The following is a 25335-nucleotide window of genomic DNA, read 5'->3' on the forward strand; positions in this document are numbered from 1 at the left end:
ATTTTCATAAGTAATAAAAATTTCATAGAAATTAAATTATTTACAAATGTTTTATAAATTTTTAAAAATTCATGTTAAAATTTCAATGTATCTTTATAAATAATAAAATGAGGTCTCAATATAATTCTTCTCCGAAATTCAATTATTTTCAAAAATATTTTTTAAATTCATGACCAAATTTCAATTATTTTCAAACATTTTTATAAAATTCTTGGCTAAATATAAATTATTTTCAAAATTTTTCCAAAAAAAATTCAATGCAAACATTTAATTATTTTCATAAATAATATTTCATTGAAATTAAATTATTTACAAATGTTTTTTTACAAATTTCATTGCATTCATTCAATTATTTTTATAAATAATAAAATTTTTTCAAATGGATTCAAATATTTTCATAAATAAATAAAACTCGTTTTATGAATTCAATTATTTTTATAAATAAATAAAACTCATCGTAGAATTTCAATTATTTTTAATACAATTTTAATCAAATTCCTCGAAAAATGTAGTTTTTTAAAAAAACTTTATTAAAATTTGTCAAAAAAATTCAATTATTTAAAAATTAGTTGATAAAATTCTTTATGAGAAGTCAATTTTAAGAAACATTCAATTTTTCAATTAATTATTTTTGTATTTAAGTAATTTATAATTTTTGTAGAATTTTCTAATATTTTCGATTTAAAAATGAATTTCAGTTAAAATAATTTTATATATTAATTAAATATTGAAAGCAATATAGCGTGAATATTGAGAAATAATATTGAATTTTTGAAATGGTTTCAAATTAAAATATTTGAAAATTTTTATTTTTCATCAATTTTTAAAGTTTTTCAATAAACTTTAAATTAAATTCAACGAAAACAATTGTAAGAATTATTATTCTCATAAATATAATAAAATTCTTCGCAGGAATTCAATTATTGTCATAAACAATAAATAAAAAGAAAAAAAAACAATAAAATTTTCACAGGAATTAAATGATTTAAAATACAAATTTTATAACATTTTTCCAACAAAATCAATTATTTAAAAAGAAATTCACTTTTAAAAAATATTCAATTATTTAAATATAAATTATTTATTTTTATATTTAAATAATTTAATTCGCATAGAATTTTCTAGTAAGAATTAATTTAAAAATGAATTTAAAAAAAATTTTTAAAAAAATTTTTTATTTAAAAAAAAAGCTTAGTTAATAATTGAATTTTGAAAATGTTTCAAATTAAAATCTTGGAAAATTTGAATTTTTCTTATTTTTAACTGACAATTCTGTAGAATTAATTTTGTTTGAAAAAGTTTAATGAATATTTTTTTAAAAAGTTTTGAATTTTTTATTTTCTAATATCTAATTATGTTTAATTGAAGAATTTCCGAATAAATCGAAATTTCGTAAAATTGGTATGTAAACAAATGGATTTAATGTTTTCGAATATTGTGACAAAGAAATTCGTAAATAAATGTAATAGAACATTTTTTTTGAGTATCTATTCATTTTTCGAGTGATTCAAAAAAATAATAAAGCAATTAGTAAAAAACATATAATAAATATTAAACAAATAAATAAGAAATAAATAAAGCAAAATAAGTAATAAATATTATTAGATAAGAATATTTTAGTTCGTACTGTCAATCACCATAATATATACAAAAAAATATAATCGACAATTTTTTTTTTTATAATAAAATAAATATTTTTAAATGAAAAGAAATTTGCAGGTTTTTAATAAATTTGCGCCATAAACGTTATTGTCTTTCTTTTTATACACATATAACAGTTTTCAATACAGGTTTAACATAATTAAATGCCTTAACCATGTGTCTATTATACTTTTTACTAAAACACAGCACATTTTACAAAATATACTAAAATTTTTTTTTTTTTTAATATCAATACTGTGGTTCTTACATAGTGTGAAAAAAGAAATCGAAGAGACGACAGTAAATGTATATATAGAAAAAGAAGGTATTAAAATTCGTCAATTATTCGCATTCGCTATTTTTCGATGAATATGATTAAAAAAGGTAGAAAAACAAATTCGCGATTTTTATGTTTTAAGAAAAAAAATAAAAACGAATTTAATTGATAATTGATACTTTAAAAATCAGTTACGGCGTCAATGCAAAAAAAAGAAATTGATAATCGTTTGATTTAAAAATCATTTTCGATGTTAATGCGAAAAAAAATAAGAAATTTACAAAAAATTGTCAAAGCAGCACCAAATTTTCCTTAAATAGGATTTTTTTTTTTATTCGCAAGAAAAAATTCTTTCACAATGGAAATAAATGCTTTTATATCGAGGTCTTTTTTTTTGGTTCTATCTATACAAAAAGGTAACTTTTTTTTTTCTTTAAAAATATTTATAAATTAAATTTGAAGAGACTAAATTTTTAGTAGGCGAAGCGTAATTTTGGATCGTAACCGAGTTTATCGAGATTTGGCGTGCAGGCGTAATTGATCATTGGTGGTGGTCCGCACATGAGGACAATGGTGTCCGACGATGCTGGGAACATGTGTTCGGATATCATTTCAGCGCTAATGTGACCCGTACTGTAATTCCAACCCTCGCTGCTTGTATCGAGCGTGAACCAAAGTTTAAAGCGTTGCGACTGTTTTTTTGCAATTTCCTCGAGTTCCTTGCGCAAAAGAATGTCCTTCTCAGTTTGATTGGCGAATAATAATGATGCTTGAGTTTGATCCTTGGGATTCTTGATCATTGCACGAATTAATTGTAGCATTGGAGTGATTCCTGTACCGCCGGCCAACATGACGACCTGGAAATTCAATTTAATATAGATTTTTTTTTCTTTTTCTTTAAACACTTTTATGAAATTCTATTAATTAATTAATTAACAATAATTCGTGTTCATTTCATTTTCATCGTGTTTTTTCATTTTTTGTCAATTTACAGGGTAAAAAATAATACCAATAAATTTTTACAAATACATGGAACTTTCATATATAATAATGTATTCCGAATTGTTATATTTACAGTCCTCGGGTATTGATTTTTTCGACTTTTTTCGACTATTTTCAAATAATGCGACTTTTATCGATTTATATTAAAAAATTGCGACATTTTCGACTTTTCTTCCAAATTTTACGACAAAATACCATATTTTTAATATAAAATGCTGCAATTTTTTTTTATTTTTACCCGCAGTATAAAAAATAGCTGTAGATAAATCTTACAAAAATAATTTTTGAAAATTTTTTCTAATTAAATTTTTGAAATATACTGATTAAAAAGATTTTGAATAATTAAAATTTAGTAAAAATATAATTGAAAATAAATCCTTTTTTTCAAGTATTTTATTATAATTTTTGAAAATGAACTATTATAGAATTTTTATTGAAAATTTTGGAAATAATTGAATTTTTAAAAATTTTAATGAATAATCTTCAAGTGTAAATTCGATAAAAAATGAAAATATTAAAATTGTTTTGAAAAAAGTAATTCTCTGACAATGTAATTTAAAATTTTTAAAAATTTACTATTTTAGAATTTTTGAGAAATTATTCATCAAAAATTTGATTATTTTTTCAATATTTTTTAAAAACTCAATTATTTATTTGCTTAATAAATTTATTTGCAAAATTTAATTATTTTAGAGAATTTTTATTAAAATTCGTTGCAAAATTCAGTTATTATCATAAATTTTGATAAAAATTTATGTCTAAATTCCATTTTTTAGGAATTTTAAAAAAATTTATTGCAAAATTCAATTATTTTCGGAACTTTTAATAAAATTTTTGTCTAAATTCAATTTTCAGGAATTTTATTAAAATTCGTTGCAAAATTCAATTGTTTTCATGAATTTTAATAAAATTTTTGTCTAAATCCAATTTTCAGGAATTTTTAAATAATTCATTACAAAATTCAATTATTTTTAGGAATTTTAATCAAAATTCTTGTCTAAATTCAATTTTCAGGATTTCTTTTTAAATTTATTGAAAAATTCAATTATTTTCATGAATTTTAATAAAACTCTTTGCAAAATTCAAAGAATTTTTATTAAAATTTTTGAAAATAATTAAATTTTTGAAGAATAATTGCATTTTTCAAGAAATTCTATTAAAATTTGTATTAAAAAAGTAATTGAAATTCTGCGATGAGTTTTATTATTTATAAAGTAATTGTAAACCTATATAAAGTTTTTTTATTATTTATGAAAATAATTGAATCTCTGTTAAAAATTTGATAATTTATAAAAATAATTGAATAATTGTTAAGAATTTTATGAGAATATTGAAAATTAATTGAATTCTTGACTAAAAATTTATTATTTAGAAAAATATTTAAATTCTTGCAAAGCATTTCGTTAAAATTTTTAATTAATAATTAAATTTCTGACAAGAGTTTTATTATTTATGAAAATACTTAAAAAATCCTACAAAGAATTTGATTACTTATGAAAATATTATAATTCTTGCAAAGCATTTCATTAAAATTTTTAATAATAATTGAATTTCTCACAAGAATTTTATTAAAATATTTAAAAATAATTAACTTCCTCTGAATTTTTAAAAATAATTGAAACATTTCAAGTCAAATATTATTAACAAATGTCTTGAAAATAATTGAATTCTTGCCTGTAATTTTATTATTTGTGAATATAATTAAATTTCTACGGAGAATTTAAAAAAAAATTCTTTTAAATAATTGAATTCCTGTCAAGAATAAATTTTATTATTTATGAAAATAATTGAATTATTTTAATGGATTTTATCAAAATATTTAAAATTAATTAAATTCCATTCTGAAAATTTATTATTTATAAAAGTAATTCGATCTCTGTAAAAAAAAGGTTGTTATTTATAAAAATAATTGAATTCTTGCAAAGAAATTGAAATTTTTAATATAATAATTGAATTCTTGTCCAGAATTTTATTAAAATATTTATAAAATTAATTGAATTTGTGTCACAAAATGTATTATTTTTTGGAAATAATTGAATTCTTGCGAAGAATTTCATTTAATTTTTTTTTATAATATAATAATTTGAATTTCTGACAAGAATTTTATTATTTGTGAAAATTAATTGAATTCTTGTAAAGAATTTATTACTTATGCAGAATAATTGAATTATTGCTAATAGAAATTTAAATAAAGAATTTGTAAATAATTGAATTCTTGTCACAAAATTTATTATTTTTGAAAAGAATTGAATTATTGCGAAGAAATTTTAAAGAATTTGTAAATAATATATAGAATTCCTGTGAAATTTTTATTATTTAATTCATTCATTCAAAATTGAAATTTTCTAAAATTTCTAATTAAAATTCTTTTAAGTTTATTTATTTATAAAAATTGTAGACGCAACTCTTTTAAAATTGAATAAATTTTGAAATATTTAAGAAAAATTAAATTAAACAAGTTAAAAATTAATTTGCTCTGAATTTGAATTTGGCGCGTGGAAAGTGGTGGGGGGAGGGTGTTGGAGTGGCGCTCGACAGAGGGCCTCTTGTGAGTTCTCTCGCAGGCGAGACGCGTTTTGAGTAGTATATAAGTCGAGGCGAAACGACGAAAAGACAAGATCATACTTCACAGGATCATTTCTGTAGTATATCTTCACGTCCTCTCTACCCAAAAGTGGAGTCGATGCAGCCACGATGATGAGCAGTAGCTCTTCTCTCTGAGCGTGAGAGGCTGCTGGCGAGATCATTCTTATGATTTTTCCAGTACTCGAGGATCGTTCGCTATTTGCAGTTTGTGCAAATAGTAATGGGAGTTTGAGCGTTCTGAGTGGTCTTCTATTATTTATTATAATCAAAATTTAAAATCAGAACTAACCAAATTTTACCTTTTCCTTTTAAAAATAAATTTTTACTTACTTTTAAAGTAAATTAAATTTAGTTGAAAACTTTGCTTTTTCATAAATTACAAAGAAATTATTTACCTTTTTAACATTGTATTCTACAGGAGGTTCCTTTCTTAAAAGTTTAATCGAAAATGTGCCTTCGCCTTTATAGACAAGACGTCCAGATGGTCCTCGAAAGTCAACAGTATCCGAGACGGATAAATTTTCCAAATACTGAGACATTTTTCCTCCTTGAGGGAATTTTGGATGAATATTTTTTAAGTAGACCTTTAAAAAAGAAAATAAATATTCAATTTTGAATTCTTCCAAAGAATTTAAAAAAAAAACATTTTTTCGAGGAATTGAAATTAAATATTTAAGAATAATTACATTTTTTCGAGCAATTCCTGTAAAATTGTATTAAAAATTAATTTGAAAACCTAGGCGATGAATTTTATTATTTATGAAAATAATAATGAAGTTGCTAAGAATTTTATTAGAAATTTTCAAAAATAATTAAATTGAATTACTTTAACGACAAGATCAACATATCCTTTATCATCATCACTGGATACGGGAGTATAGGAACGAATAACAACTTCGTCGTTAATTTTTGCTGTTAAATGTATATGTTGACCAATTGGAAGTCCCAGAACGTGTTCATCGGATGGAAGGCCAAAACGAAATTTCCTCGTGTCATGGCTAATAACTTCTTTTTTTATCAATGGAAGACTGTATTTAACAACAGGATCCTCTAAAAGTATTTTCACCTTTTTATTTTTACCAGGTATATATGAGAGGTAGAGCTTTACTCCTATTCCAATAATAACAACTGCACCAGCCGCCGCCAAAACTGGTAACATCTGAAAATATTTCCAATAAAAATTTCCACCTTCAAAACTCGCAATTAATAGGTATCTAAATATTTTTTATGTCATTTAAATAAAATATCATTTGTCTTAATACTATTTAATTTTCCTATTCGGTTAAATTTTCATTTCTCGCATCGAGATTAAAATTTTAAATTAATTAATTAAAATAAAATATACATTCAGATAAGTAAATAAAATGAATATAATTAATATTAAATAAAAATATTTAGCATTTAAAAAATGGTTGTGTTAAAATTTTTCTTTATTACATAATAATTATATTTCTTTTATAAATTTTTCATTTTTTACAGGACCTGAGTATTAATATTTTTATTTTATTTGAAAACAAAAAAAAATTTTTACCCTATTATGTATAATAAATTTAAAATTCGTGTTTAACATAAGTTGGTAAAAAACAAATTTTTTTCATTTTTAAAGTATTCAAAGATTATTTATAATATTCTTTCCTCTAGTAAAATATGCAAAAATATATAATTAAATCGTAAAATATTTTATGTGATAAGATAAAATGTATTTTGCGTTAGATAAACATCAGAATATAAGGTTATTAGGTTATTGTAATGAATAAATTATTATAAAAAAAATTGACATTTTTTTTCAGTAACTCGACAGCGAATTCTATTAAAAAATTAGTTACTACAGTGAATTTTACAGTTCAATAGTAAAATAACAAAAATTAAATGATAAATTTGTTTCTCTGTTCAAAATGATTTCTAAACAATGGTCTACTAAAAAGAAACGTAAAAAACATGAAAAGTTTTTTCAAAACATTCGAGAATTATAGATTTTAATTTTTTTTTTCTTATTCAAATAAAAATAGTATTATGCAGTATTTAAAAGCAGAAAGCAGAAACAATTTGAAAATTAAGGCAAATTAAACGAAAACATTCGGACAATGAATATAAAATATTTATTTACTCCAACGTTTCGAAATAATAATAAAAAGAAAAAATAGTCAAAATTTAAAAAAAGTCCTCCAAACTCTATCTAATCATTACAATGAACATTTATTAAACAGAGAAAAACAAAAACAATAAATTAAATAAGAACAGAGAATGAAACTCAATGAGTATTTATTACGTTAAATTGCTGGAAAAAAAAAATTCAAAATCATTTCGTACGATTTATCAAAATTATCCAAGTCGGTCATTTTATTTAAACTATATTCTCTCCTTCTTTTTTTATGAAAAACATTTCTGACACTAATCGTTTGTTAAGATTTGGTTTAACATCTAAAATATGAAAATCATCCCATTTTACAAAATGTAGAGAGGAATCACTATTAAAATTAGTTAAATGATTAGTAATAGCATTATGATATTTGTCATTTAATTTGTTATTTATAACTATATAATTTGAAACTATTTTGAGGTTAGAATTCCAAGAATGAGAATCAAATATTTGTGCGCGAGATAGAAACGAAAGATTAGCAATAATAGTCCTATATTTGTCGAAGAAAACAAAAGTTGAATGAAATAACGAAAAGCAATGTGGTCATGGAATGTATAATACATTACCAAAGATCTTGAACTTGTCATTGAAAAAGAGTAACTCGAAAATTTTACACGTGGTCACGGTCACACTTTCTGTATATCTCCCTCTCTCACCCCTTCACCCACTCTTAGTTAGAATTTCCTTGTTGACAAAGGTCAAGATCGATCGCGAATTAAAAGCAATTATATATAAATACTCGGGAATTTTTATTTTTCTAAAAATTTCAAATTAAAAGAAAGTGAAACACGACGAATGTGATGAAATTAAACTCCATTGGTCGATATGAATGAAACGTGTGAGAAAATTTCATCCATGTTAATAATATAACTCTCAGAGACTATTAGAAAGCAGACGCCCGGCATCAGCCAGGAACGGCTAGAAAATTTATTATTAGAACCATTTCTAGGCGCACATTGTTTAAAATAAGAGATACAAAGTTAAATCGGTATTTAACTTTCGAATAGGGTCCAAAGAATTTTTTTTTTTTTTTTTGACGAAATTAGGCAAAAAAAAGGCAATTTTTTCTCAATAAATAAATATATTCTAGGAAAATTAATTTTATAATTGAAAATTAAGGTACGTGAAGGATAAAATAAAATTACGAAAATATTTTTTATATCGAAATCATCGAAATACTGCAAAATTTTGTTCTCCTTCCATTGTATTATTCTTTTCGTTTAAAGAAAAATATTCTCCAATATTCTAATTTTGGAAAAATTATCCCAAATGATAAAAGAGAATTTTTCTTCTGCAATTTTTCCCAATTTTTCCTCTTCGTATTTCGCGGCTATAAAGGAATTGCTTCTCCTAGCGGTAAAATAAGAAAACAGACAAATTTGTTTATCTTTGCAAACTCAACTTTTGTGACCTTCTATAAATGATTAATTAAAAGCATTAACAGTCAATAAATAGAGGCAAAAAATTTAACATCGACGATTTAATATCGATGATTCAAGAGGAAAAAAATTTCCTTCACTCTATTCATGTTATAAATCTATAAAAATATAGAAATGATAGAAACGATAGAAATAAAACCAATTTCTAACCTAAAAATTATAAAATGAAAAAGAAAATTATTTTTAAAATTAAATTCATTTGAAAAAATATAAAAATTTGTTAATTTTTTCAAAGATAAAAATTCTTAAGATAGGGAAAATTTATAATATACTTTTTCACTGTTTAGAAAAACAGGTCGACATACCTCGATATTAGCATTCATCTTTAAAATTGTCGTTAAAATATTCCTTTATTTTCCTGTTATTTTGTCACTTTATCACTTGTTTTTTTTTTATTAAAAATAAAAATCAAAATACACTGGCAATTATAAAAAATGTAATAGTTAAAAAATAAAAATATTTATTTAATTAAAAAAGAAGAGATGATAATAAATAATATGGACGGCTACGTTGGCGCTTTTAAAAGCGTGTGGGATAATTTTTGTTGTTACTAAATGAATATAAGTCTCCTTATCTTCTTTACATCTCTCCAGCGTGAAAAGTATTGGAGCGAGCAAACTTGAATTGAATGAATTCCCCTCCTGTAATATTATATGTCGGGTGATAACAAAAAAAATTTCAATTTAATTATACTTTTAATTTTATTGTAAAATTACGAAAATCGAGTAAAAATTTAAGAATAATAATTTTTTAAATTTTAGGTATATTAATATAATAATTGAAATTATATAAATTATATATTAATTTTAATTATTGTTAATATTAATTATTTGTTATAATTATAATAATTATAGTAATTATAATTATTATTAATTACACTTTGGCATAATTGTCATTATAGTTTCTATAATTATATAATAATTATAATTATATTAATTATGAAACTGTAAATTAAAGTTTAGGTACCAACAACAGTACTTTGCTTATACTTGAACGTGGGAGAGAAAAGGATAGAAATATATTCTGTAATTTTCCGTTTTCTGTTCCTTTCCCTCTCATATGTAAAATCTATATATTGATATATAAAAACATCCTTTAGTGTAAGTGTGTAAATATTGAAAATCAAAGAATAAAAATAAGAAAATAGAAAAATAACTAAATAAGGTAAGTAAATTTTACATGTGTAGTAATTGTACTTGTAAAATTTTTAGAACACTCGGTACATGAATATAAATTTTAAAGTCATCAGAGAGCATCATATAAGATTACTAATAAGTTTGTTCGTAAACATTAATATTCGCTAATTACTTTTTAATGTTAATAATTACGTATCATCTTATTACAGCTGTACAAAAGAAGAAATTTGTAATTATTTTACGTGAATAGGTTAATTTCGTTCAAAAATGTGTATCACGCAATTAATTGTTTTCAAGTTATTAATTAAGAATCTACAATGACAGATGTAAAAGATACAAAATAACTTAATTCGTAAAGGTCGCTTTTAATAAAGTATACTTATAGAAAATTATAGCAAGAGGGAACATAAAGGTCACTGAAAATAATTTTACTTTTGCTTCCTATTGTTATATAAATCTCCAGATATCACGTAATAATGCAGCGCAAGCTTGAAATGTTCCATCCATAATAGAATAAGCTAGCCATATATAAGCTTTCTGTAATGTTACTTTGAGCAGTAAGAATTCTGAACAGTGATAGAAATCGACTGTTACCAACAAGAGGTAAGTATACCTTCTTTGTAGAAAGATAGTTCAATAGAAACGTTTAAAAGAAACTTTATTTTACATGTTTAAAACAATAATTTTTACAGATTCATTTCGGGCACCAATTGTAAAGGAAATTGCAATAACAGCTTTTGGAATTGATCGAAAAGTATATTTCAAAAAAACTAACCCTAATTCAAAATCGCAGGTGCAATAAATATTAGAGTGTTAAGGGGTTACCCCCACTTGCAACTTTGAAAAAATCGATTTTTCTTTTATTGCATTTTTTTGAAGCATAAGTAACTGAAAGTATGTCCTGAAAATTTCAAGTCAATTCCAACAAAATTGACTGAGATATGAGCTTTGAAAGAGACGAAAGAGACTGATATATACTGATTTGTATATACATATATGCATCGATAAAATGAATATCTTTTTTTTAATTACCACCATGACTTTTCAGCCTACTTCTGGAAACCAAACTATTACGTACTCCCACTTACCGGAGTTGATTCTATGTAACTTTACAAAAAAATTATTTTCTTCGTGGAAACTGAAATTGAAACTTTTCTCGAAATGGCATTTCTGAAGTCGGTGACCAAGATTACTCAAACACTAATGAACCGATCTTCTTGAAATTTTGCAGGCTTATTTAATACATAAAAATGTAGTCTTTAATCGTTCGATTTTCTTTTTCGAAAAAAAATGTCCGTTTTATAGCCAAAAAACGGACGTTTTTTTTCGTTAAAATCGAACTTTTAACTTAGACTGTCAGCCATTTTGTGAAAAATAAATATTTTTTTAAATCCTTCGATTAAAGACTAGTTTATACTCATATTTGACTAAATTTATCCACATTTTTTGATTCCGATGATTCACTTCGCCGCAATGTTGGTCACCGCAAACCGTATAAATAAAAATATTATTTTGTTGACGGCAGTTTGACACTTAACTATGTAATATTTTTTAACAAAAAAATTACTAAAAGTTCTTCAATATGTGTTCTTTAAGATGATATAGTTATAGATTAAAAAGGTTTTGTAGTTTTCTTTAAAAAAATTCATAAAAAAGGCTTATTTTTTTGCGCTACAAGTGGGGGTAACCCCTTAAAGTAAAAAGTCTTTTGATTTGATATTTTAGCAAATTTATTTATAAACTGATAAATGTAAAAAATCATAAATATTCTTCAGTCTCCAATGTATTGAATTAATAAATAGAATCTTTAAGTATTGTGATTAGAATCTCCATTGACCTTGGACTCCCACTGTAGGTTCCCAGCTACGCCCTGGGTACCTGACGCCACCGCCGGTAGCGCTAAAGTGACCGTGTTTGTTTTCGAATACTTTGTGATTATAGTCAACATTGTAAGTTGGACGACGTTCTGGACCACTCAATGGTTTCTGGAATCCAAAACTGGCGGATCCTTGAGGATTGGCTTCTCTCCTGAAACGCCATTGTCCTTGGACCCCAACGGTAGGCTCCCAGTTACGCCCTGGGTACCTGACGCCTCCACCAGTGGCACTGAAGTGACCGTGTTTGTTTTCGAATACTTTGTGATTATAGTCAACATTGTAAGTTGGACGACGTTCTGGACCACTCAATGGTTTCTGGAATCCAAAACTGGCGGATCCTTGAGGATTCGCTTCCCTTGCATAACGATGTGGTTTAGGTGGTGGTGGACGATTCTGTAACGAAAAAAGGTATTTTAATAAAATCTCTGAACATTCTACTCAATATATTATTAGCTCTATTCTCTAGGTTGTCTCTATTATTTGTAGTTACTTATTTGTATGATGCTTTAGATTGATATAATTCATTAACCAAAGAGTAGTTATTACTACAACTTACAATTAAGACTGGTGGTCGTTCTCGTCTTGGTAAACCTGCAAGGGTTAAAGAAAGGCACGTTGCAACAACAGCTAGTAGAAAAATTAATTTCGCCATTTTCTTTTCAGTATCTGAAAATAAGATTATATTTAATATTATTTGACCTTATTTTTTATCAAATGTGTATAAATTATGTTGAAGAATATAGAAAACACTTTTCTCTAGGAAAGTAATTTATAATTTTATTGCAAAAATAAGTTTATGGTATTTAATTATAATATTGACTATTTTAATAATTATTTTTAAGTATATCTATTTAGTTTTAAGAACTTGTTTAACTTGCGTAGTATTTAATATTATAAAAAGTAATTACCAACTGTATTGCTTCTTGTAATGCTACCTCAATTGTGATCATTTTAATTTTGTCCAACAATTTATATACGAAAATTAATAAAAAAAAATGTCTGCAATTTCTTCTGTGGGGAATCACTTAATTTCCTTCATCCAGGGATTTACTCGTTTCAAAATATAGTAATGTGAATGAACTAATTGAATTCAAAAGCATCAGCTGAAAACACCACACAGAAATAATATTAAAAATTATGTAACACATTTTATTACTCTTTCTTCTTATTAGTGATAATGTTTATACACACAATTGTGCAAACAGCAAAACATTCATTATAAGTTGCAAGAGGAAAAGCACAAGATAAACAAATCATAAATTAATAATATGATATATATGTATACTACAAAGACAAAGAAGTCTACTATATATGCAGATAAAAATATCGTTAATAAAGAAAATAGCATTGACTCTATCTTTTCTGTTGATTTATATAATAAAAACTATACATTTTGCTACTGGCATAAAATCATAAATAAAAATAAAAAGTTAAATAAGCGTGGTAATGAGATAACAACTTGCGATATATACGCGTAAATTTCTGGTAATTCCCATAATTTCCGTTTGCAAATTCATTCGGATTACATTTGATATGAGTGAATCCCTGGACGTAAGGAAACTTAAGTGGATCCCCAAAAACAATTTGCATACGTTTTTGTTTCATAAAAATTTGTATATAAATACTTGAACAGTAACTAAAATGATCAAACTCGTGGTAACCGTGAAAGGAACATTACACTTTCCAAAAATATAATTTTCTAATACTGTGAAAAGAAAATGGTGAAGTTAATATTTCTATTTGCTCTTGTAGCGACTAGTCTTTCATTAACCCTTGCAGGGCTACCAAGGCGAGAGCGACCACCAGTCTTAATTGTAAGTTGTAATAATTACTCTTTGGTTAATGAAATATATCAATCTAAAGCATCATACAAATAAGTAACTACAAATAATAGAGACAACCTAGAGAATAGAGCTAATAATATATTGAGTAGAATGTTCAGAGATTTTATTAAAATAACTTTTTTTCATTACAGAATCGTCCACCACCACCTAAACCACATCGCTATGCAAGGGAAGCGAATCCTCAAGGATCCGCCAGTTTTGGATTCCAGAAACCATTGAGTGGTCCAGAGCGTCGTCCAACTTACAATGTTGACTATACCCACATAGCACAATAGTATGAGGTAAGGTTATGTTGAGTACTAATCGTAAGGCTCATAAGGTTACACGATATTGCTGTGGTAGACCTGAGGTGAACTAAAAACTTCCGCCATGGAGGTAAGGTTACATGTTAGGGTGTGGTGACTATATATGATAAGGCCATGGTAACCTTACACGTTAAGGTTGAGGTAACGTTACATGTTAAGGTTGATGTAAGGTTACATGTTAAGGTTGAGGTAACGTTACATGTTAAGGTTGAGGTAAGGTTACATGTCAAGGCTGAGGTAAGGTAATTATTAAGTTGTAAGGTTGAGGTAAGGTTGTGATAAGTTTACCAGTTATAGAAAATATTGAAAAAATAATTAATAAATAAATATTCAATTAAAATGTTAAGTGTGTTGCTCTTCTCTATTTTGGAAACCTGACATGAAGCAGAAAATTTTGAAAACAAATTTGGGGGGACTGGGATTCGAACCCGGGATCGGCGCGCATAAACCTATCATTCTAACTAACTGAGCTAAGTAGAGAACTGGCAGAAGGAAAATTAATGTTGCCTTTAAGGAGTTAATCATCTTCTTGGTTCACCTTAAAGGCAACATTAATTTTCCTTCTGCCAGTTCTCTACTTAGCTCAGTTAGTTAGAATGATAGGTTTATGCGCGCCGATCCCGGGTTCGAATCCCAGTCCCCCCAAATTTGTTTTCAAAATTTTCTGCTTCATGTCAGGTTTCCAAAATAGAGAAGAGCAACAAACTTAACATTTTAATTGAATATTTATTTATTAATTATTTTTTCAATATTTTCCATAACTGGTAAACTTATCACAACCTTACCTTAACCTTACCTCAACCTTACAACTTAATAATTACCTTACCTCAGCCTTGACATGTAACCTTACCTCAACCTTAACATGTAACGTTACCTCAACCTTAACATGTAACCTTACCTCAACCTTAACATGTAACGTTACCTCAACCTTAACGTGTAAGGTTACCATGGCCTTATCATATATAGTCACCACACCCTAACATGTAACCTCACCTCCATGGCGGAAGTTTTTAGTTCACCTTAGGTCTACCACAGCAATATCGTGTAACCTTATGTGCCTTACGATTAGTATTCAACATAACCTTACCTCATACTATTGTGCTATGTGGGTAAACACAAAGTATTCGAAAACAAACACGGTCACTTCAGTGCCACTGGTGGTGGCGTCAGGTACCCAGGGCGTAACTGGGAGCCTACCGTTGGAGTCCAAGGACAATGGCGTTTCAAGAGAGAAGCAAATCCAGGGCAGAAACCAGTGAGTGATCGAGAGAGTCGTCAATTTAGCGTCACTGGTGGTGGCATCAAGTATCCCGGACACAGTATGGATCCTTACATTGGAATCCAAGGTAAATGGAAGTTTTAATTGAAGAAATACCATTAAATTTATATTTAAATCACTGCACTGTAAAATATTTTCTATTTTTTAATTTATTATTTTATAAATAAATTATAAAAGTACTGCAAAAAATTATGTAATTTCTGTAACCCTTTTTATGTCCCTCTTTTTATATCCTTTCTTTCTAAATCCGTATATACTTTATTTTTGCTCGTAAATAAATTAGTTAAATTAGTTATTGTTAATCTTTCGATGCAGCTATCTTGAAATTCGAAAACAAAAAAAGCAGAATTAAAAGTTGGTGTGTCACAGAATTCAAACATTTTAGCACAGTTACTATTAGCTATAGGTCTATAATTAAGGTTTGCATAAGTAGTTTTTGTTGTGACAGTTTTGCAAAAATAGTTTAAAAATATTGTAAGGTTGAACTTTTCCCCAATTTTTCAAAACCTATTATCTGAAATACCAATCGTCTTTTATTAAATCACTAGCTTTTTCAGCAATCATAACAGTAGGGGCATGAGTATTTCCACGAGGTATAATAGGCATAATAGATGCATCGACAACTCGTAATCTTTTGACCCCATACACTCGTAATCTCGAATCCACGACAGCTTCAGGATCATTTTTTGGTCCCATTTTACAAGAACCAGCTGCATGAGAACCAGGCACTGTTTTCGCTCTTAACAAACAAATCCAATATTCATCACTATTCAATCTTAAATTATCACAAGGCGATTGGGGAGTATCGTACAATCGATAGTTATTGTCCATGAAACTCTTAGTCCCAAAGAATTGAAGACACATTCTTATGGCCTTTAATAGTCGGTCAGTGTCTTCCTTATTCGTAAGATATCCTGGATGAATAACAGGTGAACCCCATACAGGATCTGTTTCATTAAGTTTTATAGTCCCTCTACTCTTAGGAGTCAATAATGTCGGATAAAAGAGAATAGAGTCATAGTAACTCATTATTGGACTTAGATCTAGATCCTTAATCTTTGTTCCTATAAAAAGAAATTGAATGTCAGGTGCATTTTGTTTTTCAAAAATCGTTCGACCAAAAATTGATATTATTTGAGGACCTATTGACGACAAGGGTCCCTTTTGATTTTTTAGAAATGTGCGTAAGTCTTCTTTCTTCTGCTCTAATGTCCTGTCTGTATGATTTAGAAGGATGTAGATTCCCGTGAATGTCACATGATCCTGGAGATTTCTCCCCACTGCCGAATTATAAATGACTTCAATGTTGTGTTTTTTAAGTTCTGCAGTTGGACCTATACCAGAAACCATCAATAACTGAGGTGACTTTATAGCTCCTGCTGATAAAATGATTTCCTTTCGCGCTTTCACCATTTTTTTCATATTGCTTCCTGGTGATGTATACTCAACACCATAGGCTTTTTTCGTCTTTCGATCAATTAGTATTCGTGTAACGTACGCCTCGGTTTCTATAACTAAATTAGCTCGCTTTGTTCTAATCGGTTCAATAAAAGCTTTATTTGAACTTTGACGTCTTCCTCCATTGGATGTAGCCTGAAGAACCATTGCTCCTAATTGTTGTTCTCCATTCACATCCAATACTCTGTAACCCATTTGTTTGCTGGCTTCCATTAGATTTTTTGTATGCTGATCCTGGTATGATAATTTTTCCACTGACTGATATCCTCCTGTACTGTGATAATGATGATTATTGTACACTATCTGGAATAATATTTATGCTGTATTTCTCGGTTTAAATTTAGAATATTCAAATATGCTAGATTTTAGGAAAGGGAAGGTATTGAATTTTAAAAATACCGTCTCATCTCTATTGTCTTCTGATTTCTTGAAATAATGCAGTACATCTTCATAACTCCAACCGATGTTACCTAAATTCGCCCAAGCGTCATAATCAATTCGATTTCCTCTTACGTACAGCATTCCACTGATTGAACTAGACCCCCCTAATACCTAAATTTTGAAAGAATTCTGTCTTTTGAATTTCGAAATTGTTTTTTGTAATAGAGCATTTAAATTATTTCGACCTTTCCATACGACCATGTGCAGCCTCTGTTTAACAAACATGATGTATTTTCTTCCTGTGCTTTAAAATCCCAATCAATGTTTGTACGTTGAAGTATATTGGCAAAAGCTGGTACGTCAGTTACCATTGGTTCTTCCACACCTGCCTCTAGTAATAGAACCTAAATCAATAGAACAGAACCTAATCAAAATTTTATAAACATATGTACCTTATGTACTTCTAAACAATCCATTTTCTGAAATTACTAACTATTTACATCACTTTAAGAATATTTTTAAAGTTTTTTTTTCAACAATGGCAACACTTGAACAAAAATATTTATTAACATTTACGTACATTCCAATCTTTTATTTCACTTAGTCGATTTGCGAGAACACATCCCGCAGAACCACCTCCAATAATTATGAAGTCGTACTCTTTAGCAATATTCTTTCTTGGTTTCGCTTTACATGTTGATGAGCCAAAAAGATCGTAAATAAGTTTCAAAAACAAAAATGTCGATGGTTGACAAACAGAACTTACAGTATTATTAAAACATTGATCTGATAATTTTTCAGGAATCCAACACATTTTTTTATGATTGGTAGTAATTTTGCAAACTGGATAAAAAAGATTTCAAGGTACAGTGCTGAATATGCTTCTTGTTCGACTTAAAGACGATTAATAGAATCCTAACAGGAAAATAAAGACGATAAGATTCTGCATTTAAAGTGTATGATAGGAAAACATTTCTGTTCTCTAACGAAAAAGTAAATAAAATGAAATATTTATGTGCAAACAAATTTTCCTTGTTCACTATTACCGTGATTTTGGTGACGCATTCTTTGACCTTAATTACACTGAATAATTTTCTTTTTTAATTTTATAACTTTAAAATTAAATAACTAGGATTATTATTCAATAAAATAAATTTATTTCTGTATGTACCCTTGGAGAATGAGATTACAGCATTTATTAATATTAATTGACATGTGATTTTGATTACATCAAATTTACAGTACAGATCCAGAGTTCTGATAAAAACTAGTCGATAAATGTCGGTGCAGGTATCTGTAGATGAAAATGGCCCTGACTTAATTCTAATACTTTACGTAGTTTAAAATACAAAATGGAATATTTTTTCTGTTATTCGCAGTTATAAAAAATATTTGATTTTATCACTCGGTTGTTTTAATTATTTGATAAAGCATTGAATTTAACGATCATTCCGAGTCAGTAAATATGTAAATAAAAGAACAAAAATTTCTTCGGATGCCCTCCACAGAAACTACAGTTTATTTTTTAAAAAATATAATTAAATCAAAATACATTCTTAGAAAACATGAAAATTAGTTACAAATAGTTATATTGATTATAGCAATTTTTAAGATTTTGTACATCTTCCTTTTTATTAATCGGGTTTTTCTTGTAAATTAATGTGGATCATTTCTTATATCAAACGTTTTTTGTAGTTGGTTTCTCTATCTAATATTATAGAATTGTTCCAATCAAAAGAGCAATTCTCACAATTTTATAAACAGTATTGGTATTTTTAGATTTTACATTTTTATCCTTGCCTTTAACAAAATTAAGGTTCATGTTATTATTTTTGCAAGGAATGGATTTATGCTATCATTTTTAAGAATTGAGGTTTTCTCAAAAAGGTTCGGAACATATGGTAAAAAAAACCTATAAAAAGTTGTAAACATATGTTTACTTACTCATCCAATCTTCCTTTATCATATCGGCAGCCTTTTCGGCTATCATAATTGTTGGGGCATTTGTATTTCCCCTTGGGATTATGGGCATAATTGAAGCGTCTACTACTCTTAATCTTTCGACTCCGTAGACCCGCAATCTAGGATCAACAACCGCATTCGAATCATTTTTAGGACCCATTTTACAAGTACCTACAAAATGGTATCCTGCATCGGCATATTTTTTTATATAACACATCCAATAATCGTATGTGTTAAAATTCCATTCTTCACAACCGGGACGTTGAAATAATTGAAATTTACGACTCTCAACTATTTTTGTTGTATTAATTTTCATACCTATCCTAATTGCCTCCATTAGAAGGTCTAGATCTTTAGAATTATTAAAATAATTTAAATTAATTTCGGGAGCCCCCCAAACTGGATCTGTACTATTTAGTTGTAAAAAGCCTCTACTTTCTGGAGCTTGGAGTTCTATATTTAAACTAAAAGCATCGTAATAGGTTAATATTTGCGGCGATTTACAAATTGATTCATTGAATAAACGCTCGGTAAGTGTTCCAGAAAATACAAATTTTACATCCGGCACTTTTAATCTTTTTTCGTATTTAGTTTGCGCAAAGGCACAAACCAAATTCAAACCTATAGATGTTAAGGGTCCTTGACGCTCATTAAAATACCTAGCTAAATCTTCTTTCTTATTCATTAAGGATTTTTCCCTCGATAATTCCCCTGGTAATTGGAAATATAAAGCATTAAGTCTGACGTGATCTTGTAAATTTTTCCCAACACCTGGCAAATCAACAATTACATCAATTTGATGTTTTTCTAATTCCTCTTTTTCTCCTATTCCAGAAAGCAATAAAATCTTTGGTGTATTAAATACTCCAGCCGACAGTATAGTTTCTTTTTTAGAAAAAACTCTATTTAATTTCCCCTCATTGTCTTTATATATAACTCCCGTTATATTCTTATTTTCGTCAATTATAAGTTTTACTACGTGAACGTTTGTTAATATTTTTAAATTCTTTCTCGTTAATCTTATTGGTTTTAGAAAAGCAGTATTTGTACTTTGTCGAATTCCACCTTTTGTCGTAGTCTGCAAAATTGTTGCTCCTAATTGTTCCTCGCCGTTGACATCAACGTTTGTGAAATTCATTTCCATAAGGGCTTGAAAAACTGACTGAATATTTGCATCCAAATAGGGACTATTTTCAACAGTTAAATAACCTCCGGAATTATGATACTGTGAATTCGTTGTCTGTAAGAATAGAATGGATTAAAAAGAACTATTCAAAAAATTAAATTGAATTAAATTTCAACTATTAAAAAAAATGTTTTCTCTACCTTGTTGTTTGTGTTATTTTCCGATTTCTTAAAATAATGGAGTACATCTTTATAACCCCAAGCAGTGTTTCCCAACTCTTCCCATGAATCATAATCTGTTTTATGTCCTCTGACATATTTCATCATATTAATGGCACTAGAACCACCCAGCACCTGATATAATTACAAATAAAATATTTATTCAATTTTAAAATTAAAATACGATTCGAAATGATTTAAAATTATTCTTCTGTGCATATTCCAACAAAGATTCTATTAAAATTTACCTTTCCAAGAGATAATAGACAACGTCCTCCTCTTGATCCACATGCTTTATCTTCCGGTTGGGATACATAGTTCCAATCCAAGTTACTACCCCATAAGGCAGAACTGAAGGCGGGAACTTCGGTAATTTGCGGTTCTTCCAAACCAGCTTCTAGTAATAAAATCTGGAATATTTAAATAATTTTTTAATTCAATTCTAGTGCAGATTATTGCTATATTTAGTTTTAAAAAATGTTAATTTAAACTTTAACTGTAAGGGGTCTTCCATAAACCACGTGGTTTATGGAAGACCCCTAACGTGACCTACGAACAAAAATAATTGTAAAGGTAGTGGATTCCCCCTCTACTTGGATATTTATTCAACCAAAAGGTTGATAACCTTATTCTTGTTTAATTGGAAAAGATAGGATAATATTAGGTGTTTAAATTAAAGAAACAAATGGTGACTAAAATAATTGTCAAAAGAAATTTTTATACTTACATTCCAGTCACGTATTTCAGAAAGTCTACTTGCTAAAACAGATCCTGCTGTTCCTCCTCCAACTATTATAAAATCATAATCCGTATTGTTAAGTTCATTATTATTTTCTTTTTTATAGTTGGTACTTTTGTACAATGATAAAATCATTGACAAAAGTGCGCAAAAATGAACACCTGTTTGACAGGATGATTCTGTCAAATTTTGAGAACAAATATTTCCGGCATGGGTGAACATTATATTTTCTGAAAGAACAATTAATTTAAAACATTAGTTAGTTAAGTGTGTTGAAATATCATACAATACAGTAATTAAAAGAAATAGTTTATAACAATGTTTATCACTTCTTATAACTCATATGACGGAATATAAATAACTGCCATTCTGCATATTTTATTCTAATAATAAAATATATTTTCTCAAAAATGACAATTCGTATAAATGACATTTCGCAAAAATGACATTTCGTAATAATAACAATTCGAAAAAGTGCAGTTCGGAAAAATGACGCATTTGGGGAATAACCATGCGTCCCTAAATTTTAAATTTTAAAAAAATTAATTAACATTTTTTATTCATTTATTGACATAAAAATAAAAAGGTAGAAAAATTGCTAATTAAAATAGTTTACATTTAATTTCAGATTCATTAGTTTAATAATTTTTTAAAACTCAAAATAATGCTGTCATTTAAAATTCAAGAGTAGCATAAATAAATCAGTATAGAAAATAGGATATTTTAATTTCCGCTCTCCGTTTAAAAAGATGCATATGACACGTCTCTATTTTCTAATTTTAGATGTCTAAGAGATGAAGGTCATTAAATACTTTTACTGTGATTACCAATAGTTTACATGCTTTTGAATTAATTTTTCTGATTCTTTAATCTTTATCCATTATTTATTACTGTTCTTTTTTGAAATTATTAAATTGTTCCAAAATTTATTTTTTTACTACTTAAACATAAAATGTTGAATTTTGTTTTATATGTAGAATAAAATATATAGAATTACTAGTTTTATTATAAAAATAGATCACTTATAAAAACATGCATTTATAAAAATTAATAAATAAATGATTAAAAATTTCGTTAATGTTTAAATGTATATCAAGACTTAAATCTAAGACAAAAATATATTGAATCGAATGTGGGACTATTGGTTATCAGATTTTATATTAAATATATTTTACCATACCTTTTACCTTTCTCTGCAGCGAAAAACTGTCTAAAGCACAAACTTCTTTCTCACAATGAAGGCGTATTTCGTCCAACTGTTTTAGTTTATAGTTTAGGGATTCCCAGGAAATGTGATGTAATTTTTTTTATAAGAGGCTCAAACGAATACTCAGGTTTGCCAACCCAATTTCATATTTCATTGAATGTAGCTTTTGAAGCGGTAAATTTAAGAAATATACTTCAATTATTAAAAAAGAATAAAGAAATAATAATTACCAAAGTCATTATTCATTAAAAAAAATTAATAATAAATTTTAAAAAATAATTTTTTATGAATCGTTAATTTGACAAATTATTTTTATTTATATAAAATCTGAATTGTTACAATTGGAAGTAATTAATCTTATAAAGTATCTCCTGTGATTAAAATTGTTAAAATTATTTTTTTAGTTTTTGCTTTCTTATGACATTTATTCTTCTAAAACAAATTAAATTTTCAATGTAAACAAAATATACTTCCGCTAATGCTTTTAATGTAGATATTAAAGGTTTGTTGAAAACAGAAAAAAGAATAAATTCAGTTTTTTCATAAAATTTTATTGCAGAATTAACAAATGAGGTACAACGAAGTAGAATTTTACATAGTAATTACAGAAGATATGATACAGAAGTTAACAGTTATACATTTTCGTAGATCTAGTAGTAGAAAAACTATTGTTAACATTACTAACAATCGAACACCACAATCAGCGTAAGTTAATTTAATTTTTACTTTCATTCTTTATTGACTTACAAAATTTCTTACTTTTCAGAATATTATTTATTACATTTTTGAATGTACCACTTCTTTTCAGAAATTTTTATTTCAATATCTCTTAATGCTAGGAACCAATGTTTTGCACAAAAATTTGAGAAAAAAATAAAATTTTAAAAAATTAAAAAAAAATGTTTTTATGAATGAGTGTAGGATAAAAATTTAAAAAAACTATATAGAAATTAAAAGAACAATTAACTAAAAAAATTTCAGACATTTAAAAAAATTTTTAAGTTAATTTCATCCTTTAGTTATAATTGCATTTTAAATGCAACTAAATTTGCTTGATACAAATATAAAAGCTTTGAAAAAGAATATTAACAATCCTGCGAATTATGAAATTAAATTACACAAAATATGAGTACATAATTATGAAAATATAAAAAGTTAAAAAATTAACATTAGAAATAATAAAAAAGGGTTTTCTAAGGTGAAATTCTGAGCTAGTGCTAATTAATTATATTAGACATTGATGAACTATAATTTTTTTAAATGAATTAATTTCCATCGTTTTGAAAAGTGAATAATTTATATTGATAAATAATTTTTGTATTATTAATTGTAAGTGAAAAAAATGAATAAAGTGAATTGGAGTTAAAAATGAGTATATAATTAATCAAGTGTAAAAAGGTTTTTTTTTTTAGAAATCTGAGCTAGTGTTATTAAGATAATTAAAGTCAACATTATTTTTAATGTTGCAAAAAGTAAGGGTCTTATAAAACCTTTTACAAGCATTGTCTGCTTTGACTTGGATGAAAGTTAAAAATAGTGAAACGCAAATATTTGCTTAGAATTAAATAATCAGTAAAATATTTCAAATTAAAGAAAAATTTCTTTACTTGGAATGGATATCAAACGCCACAAAGTATCTTAAGATCGTCTTTGAAGTACAACTATGTACTTAATTCAAATTAAATGAAGGATTAATTAATTAAATTAATAATTAAATATTAAATTATTACATATTTATAATAATTATGATGAATTATAATGAATTTATAATGAGTTATAGATTAAAATTAAAAAAATTTTTATTAATGTGTTTCTTTCCTAACTAATTCTTCCTCATAGCAACATTTTAAGTCATTACTGATATTTCTTAAAAAATCGAAATAGAACAGGATAATTATATTGATTAACAATTAAAATGAAAATAAGTTTCTTAATATTATGATGAAATAATAATTTGTTGATTATAAACTTAAAATGGTTTATTTATATGTTTCTTTCCTAACTCATTTTTCCTACTCCTGGAATATTAGGCATTTCTAGCCTAACACTAAGTTTAAGTGGACTTAATTTTTTGTTAATGTAACTTTTAAATCAACATAAACAAGTTATATAACCTCAAACTGTCAAGTAATAAAATAATTCGGATATCTAAACAGTTAGTAATTTCGTGAAATTATATTTGATTAATTAATTAGCCTTTTAAAATAAATAATTAGTTAAAAAAAGTAGTTATAACCTCAAACTGTCAAATAATAAAATAATCCGCTAACTATTAGATATTTCTACCTAAATATTAGAAAAATTTGGTTATTATTAGTAATAATTTTTTTAGAATCAATAATAAAAAAAAATTATCGATTAACCTTATTGTCAAGTAATAAAATAATTTGCAATCTTTTAGATATTTCTACCGAAATACTAAATAGGCGTAGATGAATTTGATTATTAGTAACAAATTTTTTTCGAATCAATCATTAAAATTTGTTATATTTAACCTTATTGTCAAGTAATAAAATAATCCGCTATCTATTAGATATTTCTACTGAAATACTAAATAGGCATAGATGAATTTGATTATTAGTAATACATTTTTTAGAATTAATAATTAAAAAATATATAATTTAACCTCATTGTCAAGTAATAAAATAATTCGCAGTCTATTTGATATTTCTACCGAAATACTAAATAGCCCTCGACATATTTCGTAGTCAGAAGGAA

At 26.4% G+C, this 25335-nt stretch overlaps 4 protein-coding genes and 1 non-coding gene across 7 annotated transcripts; 1 reads left to right on the forward strand and 4 right to left on the reverse strand.

The window, feature by feature from the left end:
- Positions 1 to 1742: 1742 nt before the first annotated feature.
- LOC122502661 (NADH-cytochrome b5 reductase 3) lies at positions 1743 to 9685 on the reverse strand. 2 transcript variants are annotated; one of them, XM_043612820.1, is made up of 4 exons: positions 9391 to 9685; positions 6333 to 6665; positions 5902 to 6090; positions 1743 to 2775 (listed from the first exon to the last, which is right to left on the reverse strand). In XM_043612820.1, exons 1-4 carry the CDS (start codon positions 9406 to 9408, stop codon positions 2392 to 2394), a joined length of 924 nt encoding a protein of 307 aa, XP_043468755.1. In that variant the 5' UTR covers positions 9409 to 9685; the 3' UTR covers positions 1743 to 2391. The 2 variants fall into 2 exon arrangements, with proteins under 2 accessions (XP_043468755.1, XP_043468754.1); XM_043612819.1 differs by lacking the exon at positions 9391 to 9685 and adding an exon at positions 8213 to 8509.
- LOC122502712 lies at positions 5536 to 5752 on the forward strand. Its single transcript, XR_006301657.1, has one exon. It is a non-coding gene; the product is annotated as a small nucleolar RNA U3 (small nucleolar RNA).
- Positions 9686 to 11933: 2248 nt separating the features above from the next.
- Positions 11934 to 13217, reverse strand: LOC122502693. Its single transcript, XM_043612858.1, has 3 exons — positions 13007 to 13217; positions 12655 to 12764; positions 11934 to 12491 (listed from the first exon to the last, which is right to left on the reverse strand). The coding sequence occupies exons 2-3, from the start codon at positions 12748 to 12750 to the stop codon at positions 12042 to 12044; spliced, it is 546 nt and encodes a 181-aa protein (XP_043468793.1). The 5' UTR covers positions 12751 to 12764; positions 13007 to 13217; the 3' UTR covers positions 11934 to 12041.
- A 2022-nt stretch (positions 13218 to 15239) lies between these two features.
- On the reverse strand, positions 15240 to 18367 carry LOC122502664 (glucose dehydrogenase [FAD, quinone]-like). The gene is made up of 4 exons (XM_043612825.1): positions 17946 to 18367; positions 17611 to 17769; positions 17384 to 17536; positions 15240 to 17287 (listed from the first exon to the last, which is right to left on the reverse strand). The coding sequence occupies exons 1-4, from the start codon at positions 18177 to 18179 to the stop codon at positions 16037 to 16039; spliced, it is 1797 nt and encodes a 598-aa protein (XP_043468760.1). The 5' UTR covers positions 18180 to 18367; the 3' UTR covers positions 15240 to 16036.
- A 171-nt stretch (positions 18368 to 18538) lies between these two features.
- Positions 18539 to 22743, reverse strand: LOC122502663 (glucose dehydrogenase [FAD, quinone]-like). 2 transcript variants are annotated; one of them, XM_043612824.1, is made up of 5 exons: positions 22598 to 22743; positions 21399 to 21640; positions 20920 to 21081; positions 20654 to 20806; positions 18539 to 20567 (listed from the first exon to the last, which is right to left on the reverse strand). In XM_043612824.1, exons 2-5 carry the CDS (start codon positions 21630 to 21632, stop codon positions 19302 to 19304), a joined length of 1815 nt encoding a protein of 604 aa, XP_043468759.1. In that variant the 5' UTR covers positions 21633 to 21640; positions 22598 to 22743; the 3' UTR covers positions 18539 to 19301. The 2 variants fall into 2 exon arrangements, with proteins under 2 accessions (XP_043468759.1, XP_043468758.1); XM_043612823.1 differs by having other exon boundaries at positions 18540 to 20567; positions 22591 to 22743.
- Positions 22744 to 25335: the final 2592 nt, after the last annotated feature.

The sequence above is a fragment of the Leptopilina heterotoma genome, unplaced genomic scaffold, assembly GCF_015476425.1.
Source record: "Leptopilina heterotoma isolate Lh14 unplaced genomic scaffold, ASM1547642v1 Lhet_235, whole genome shotgun sequence".
Taxonomy (NCBI): domain Eukaryota; kingdom Metazoa; phylum Arthropoda; class Insecta; order Hymenoptera; family Figitidae; genus Leptopilina; species Leptopilina heterotoma.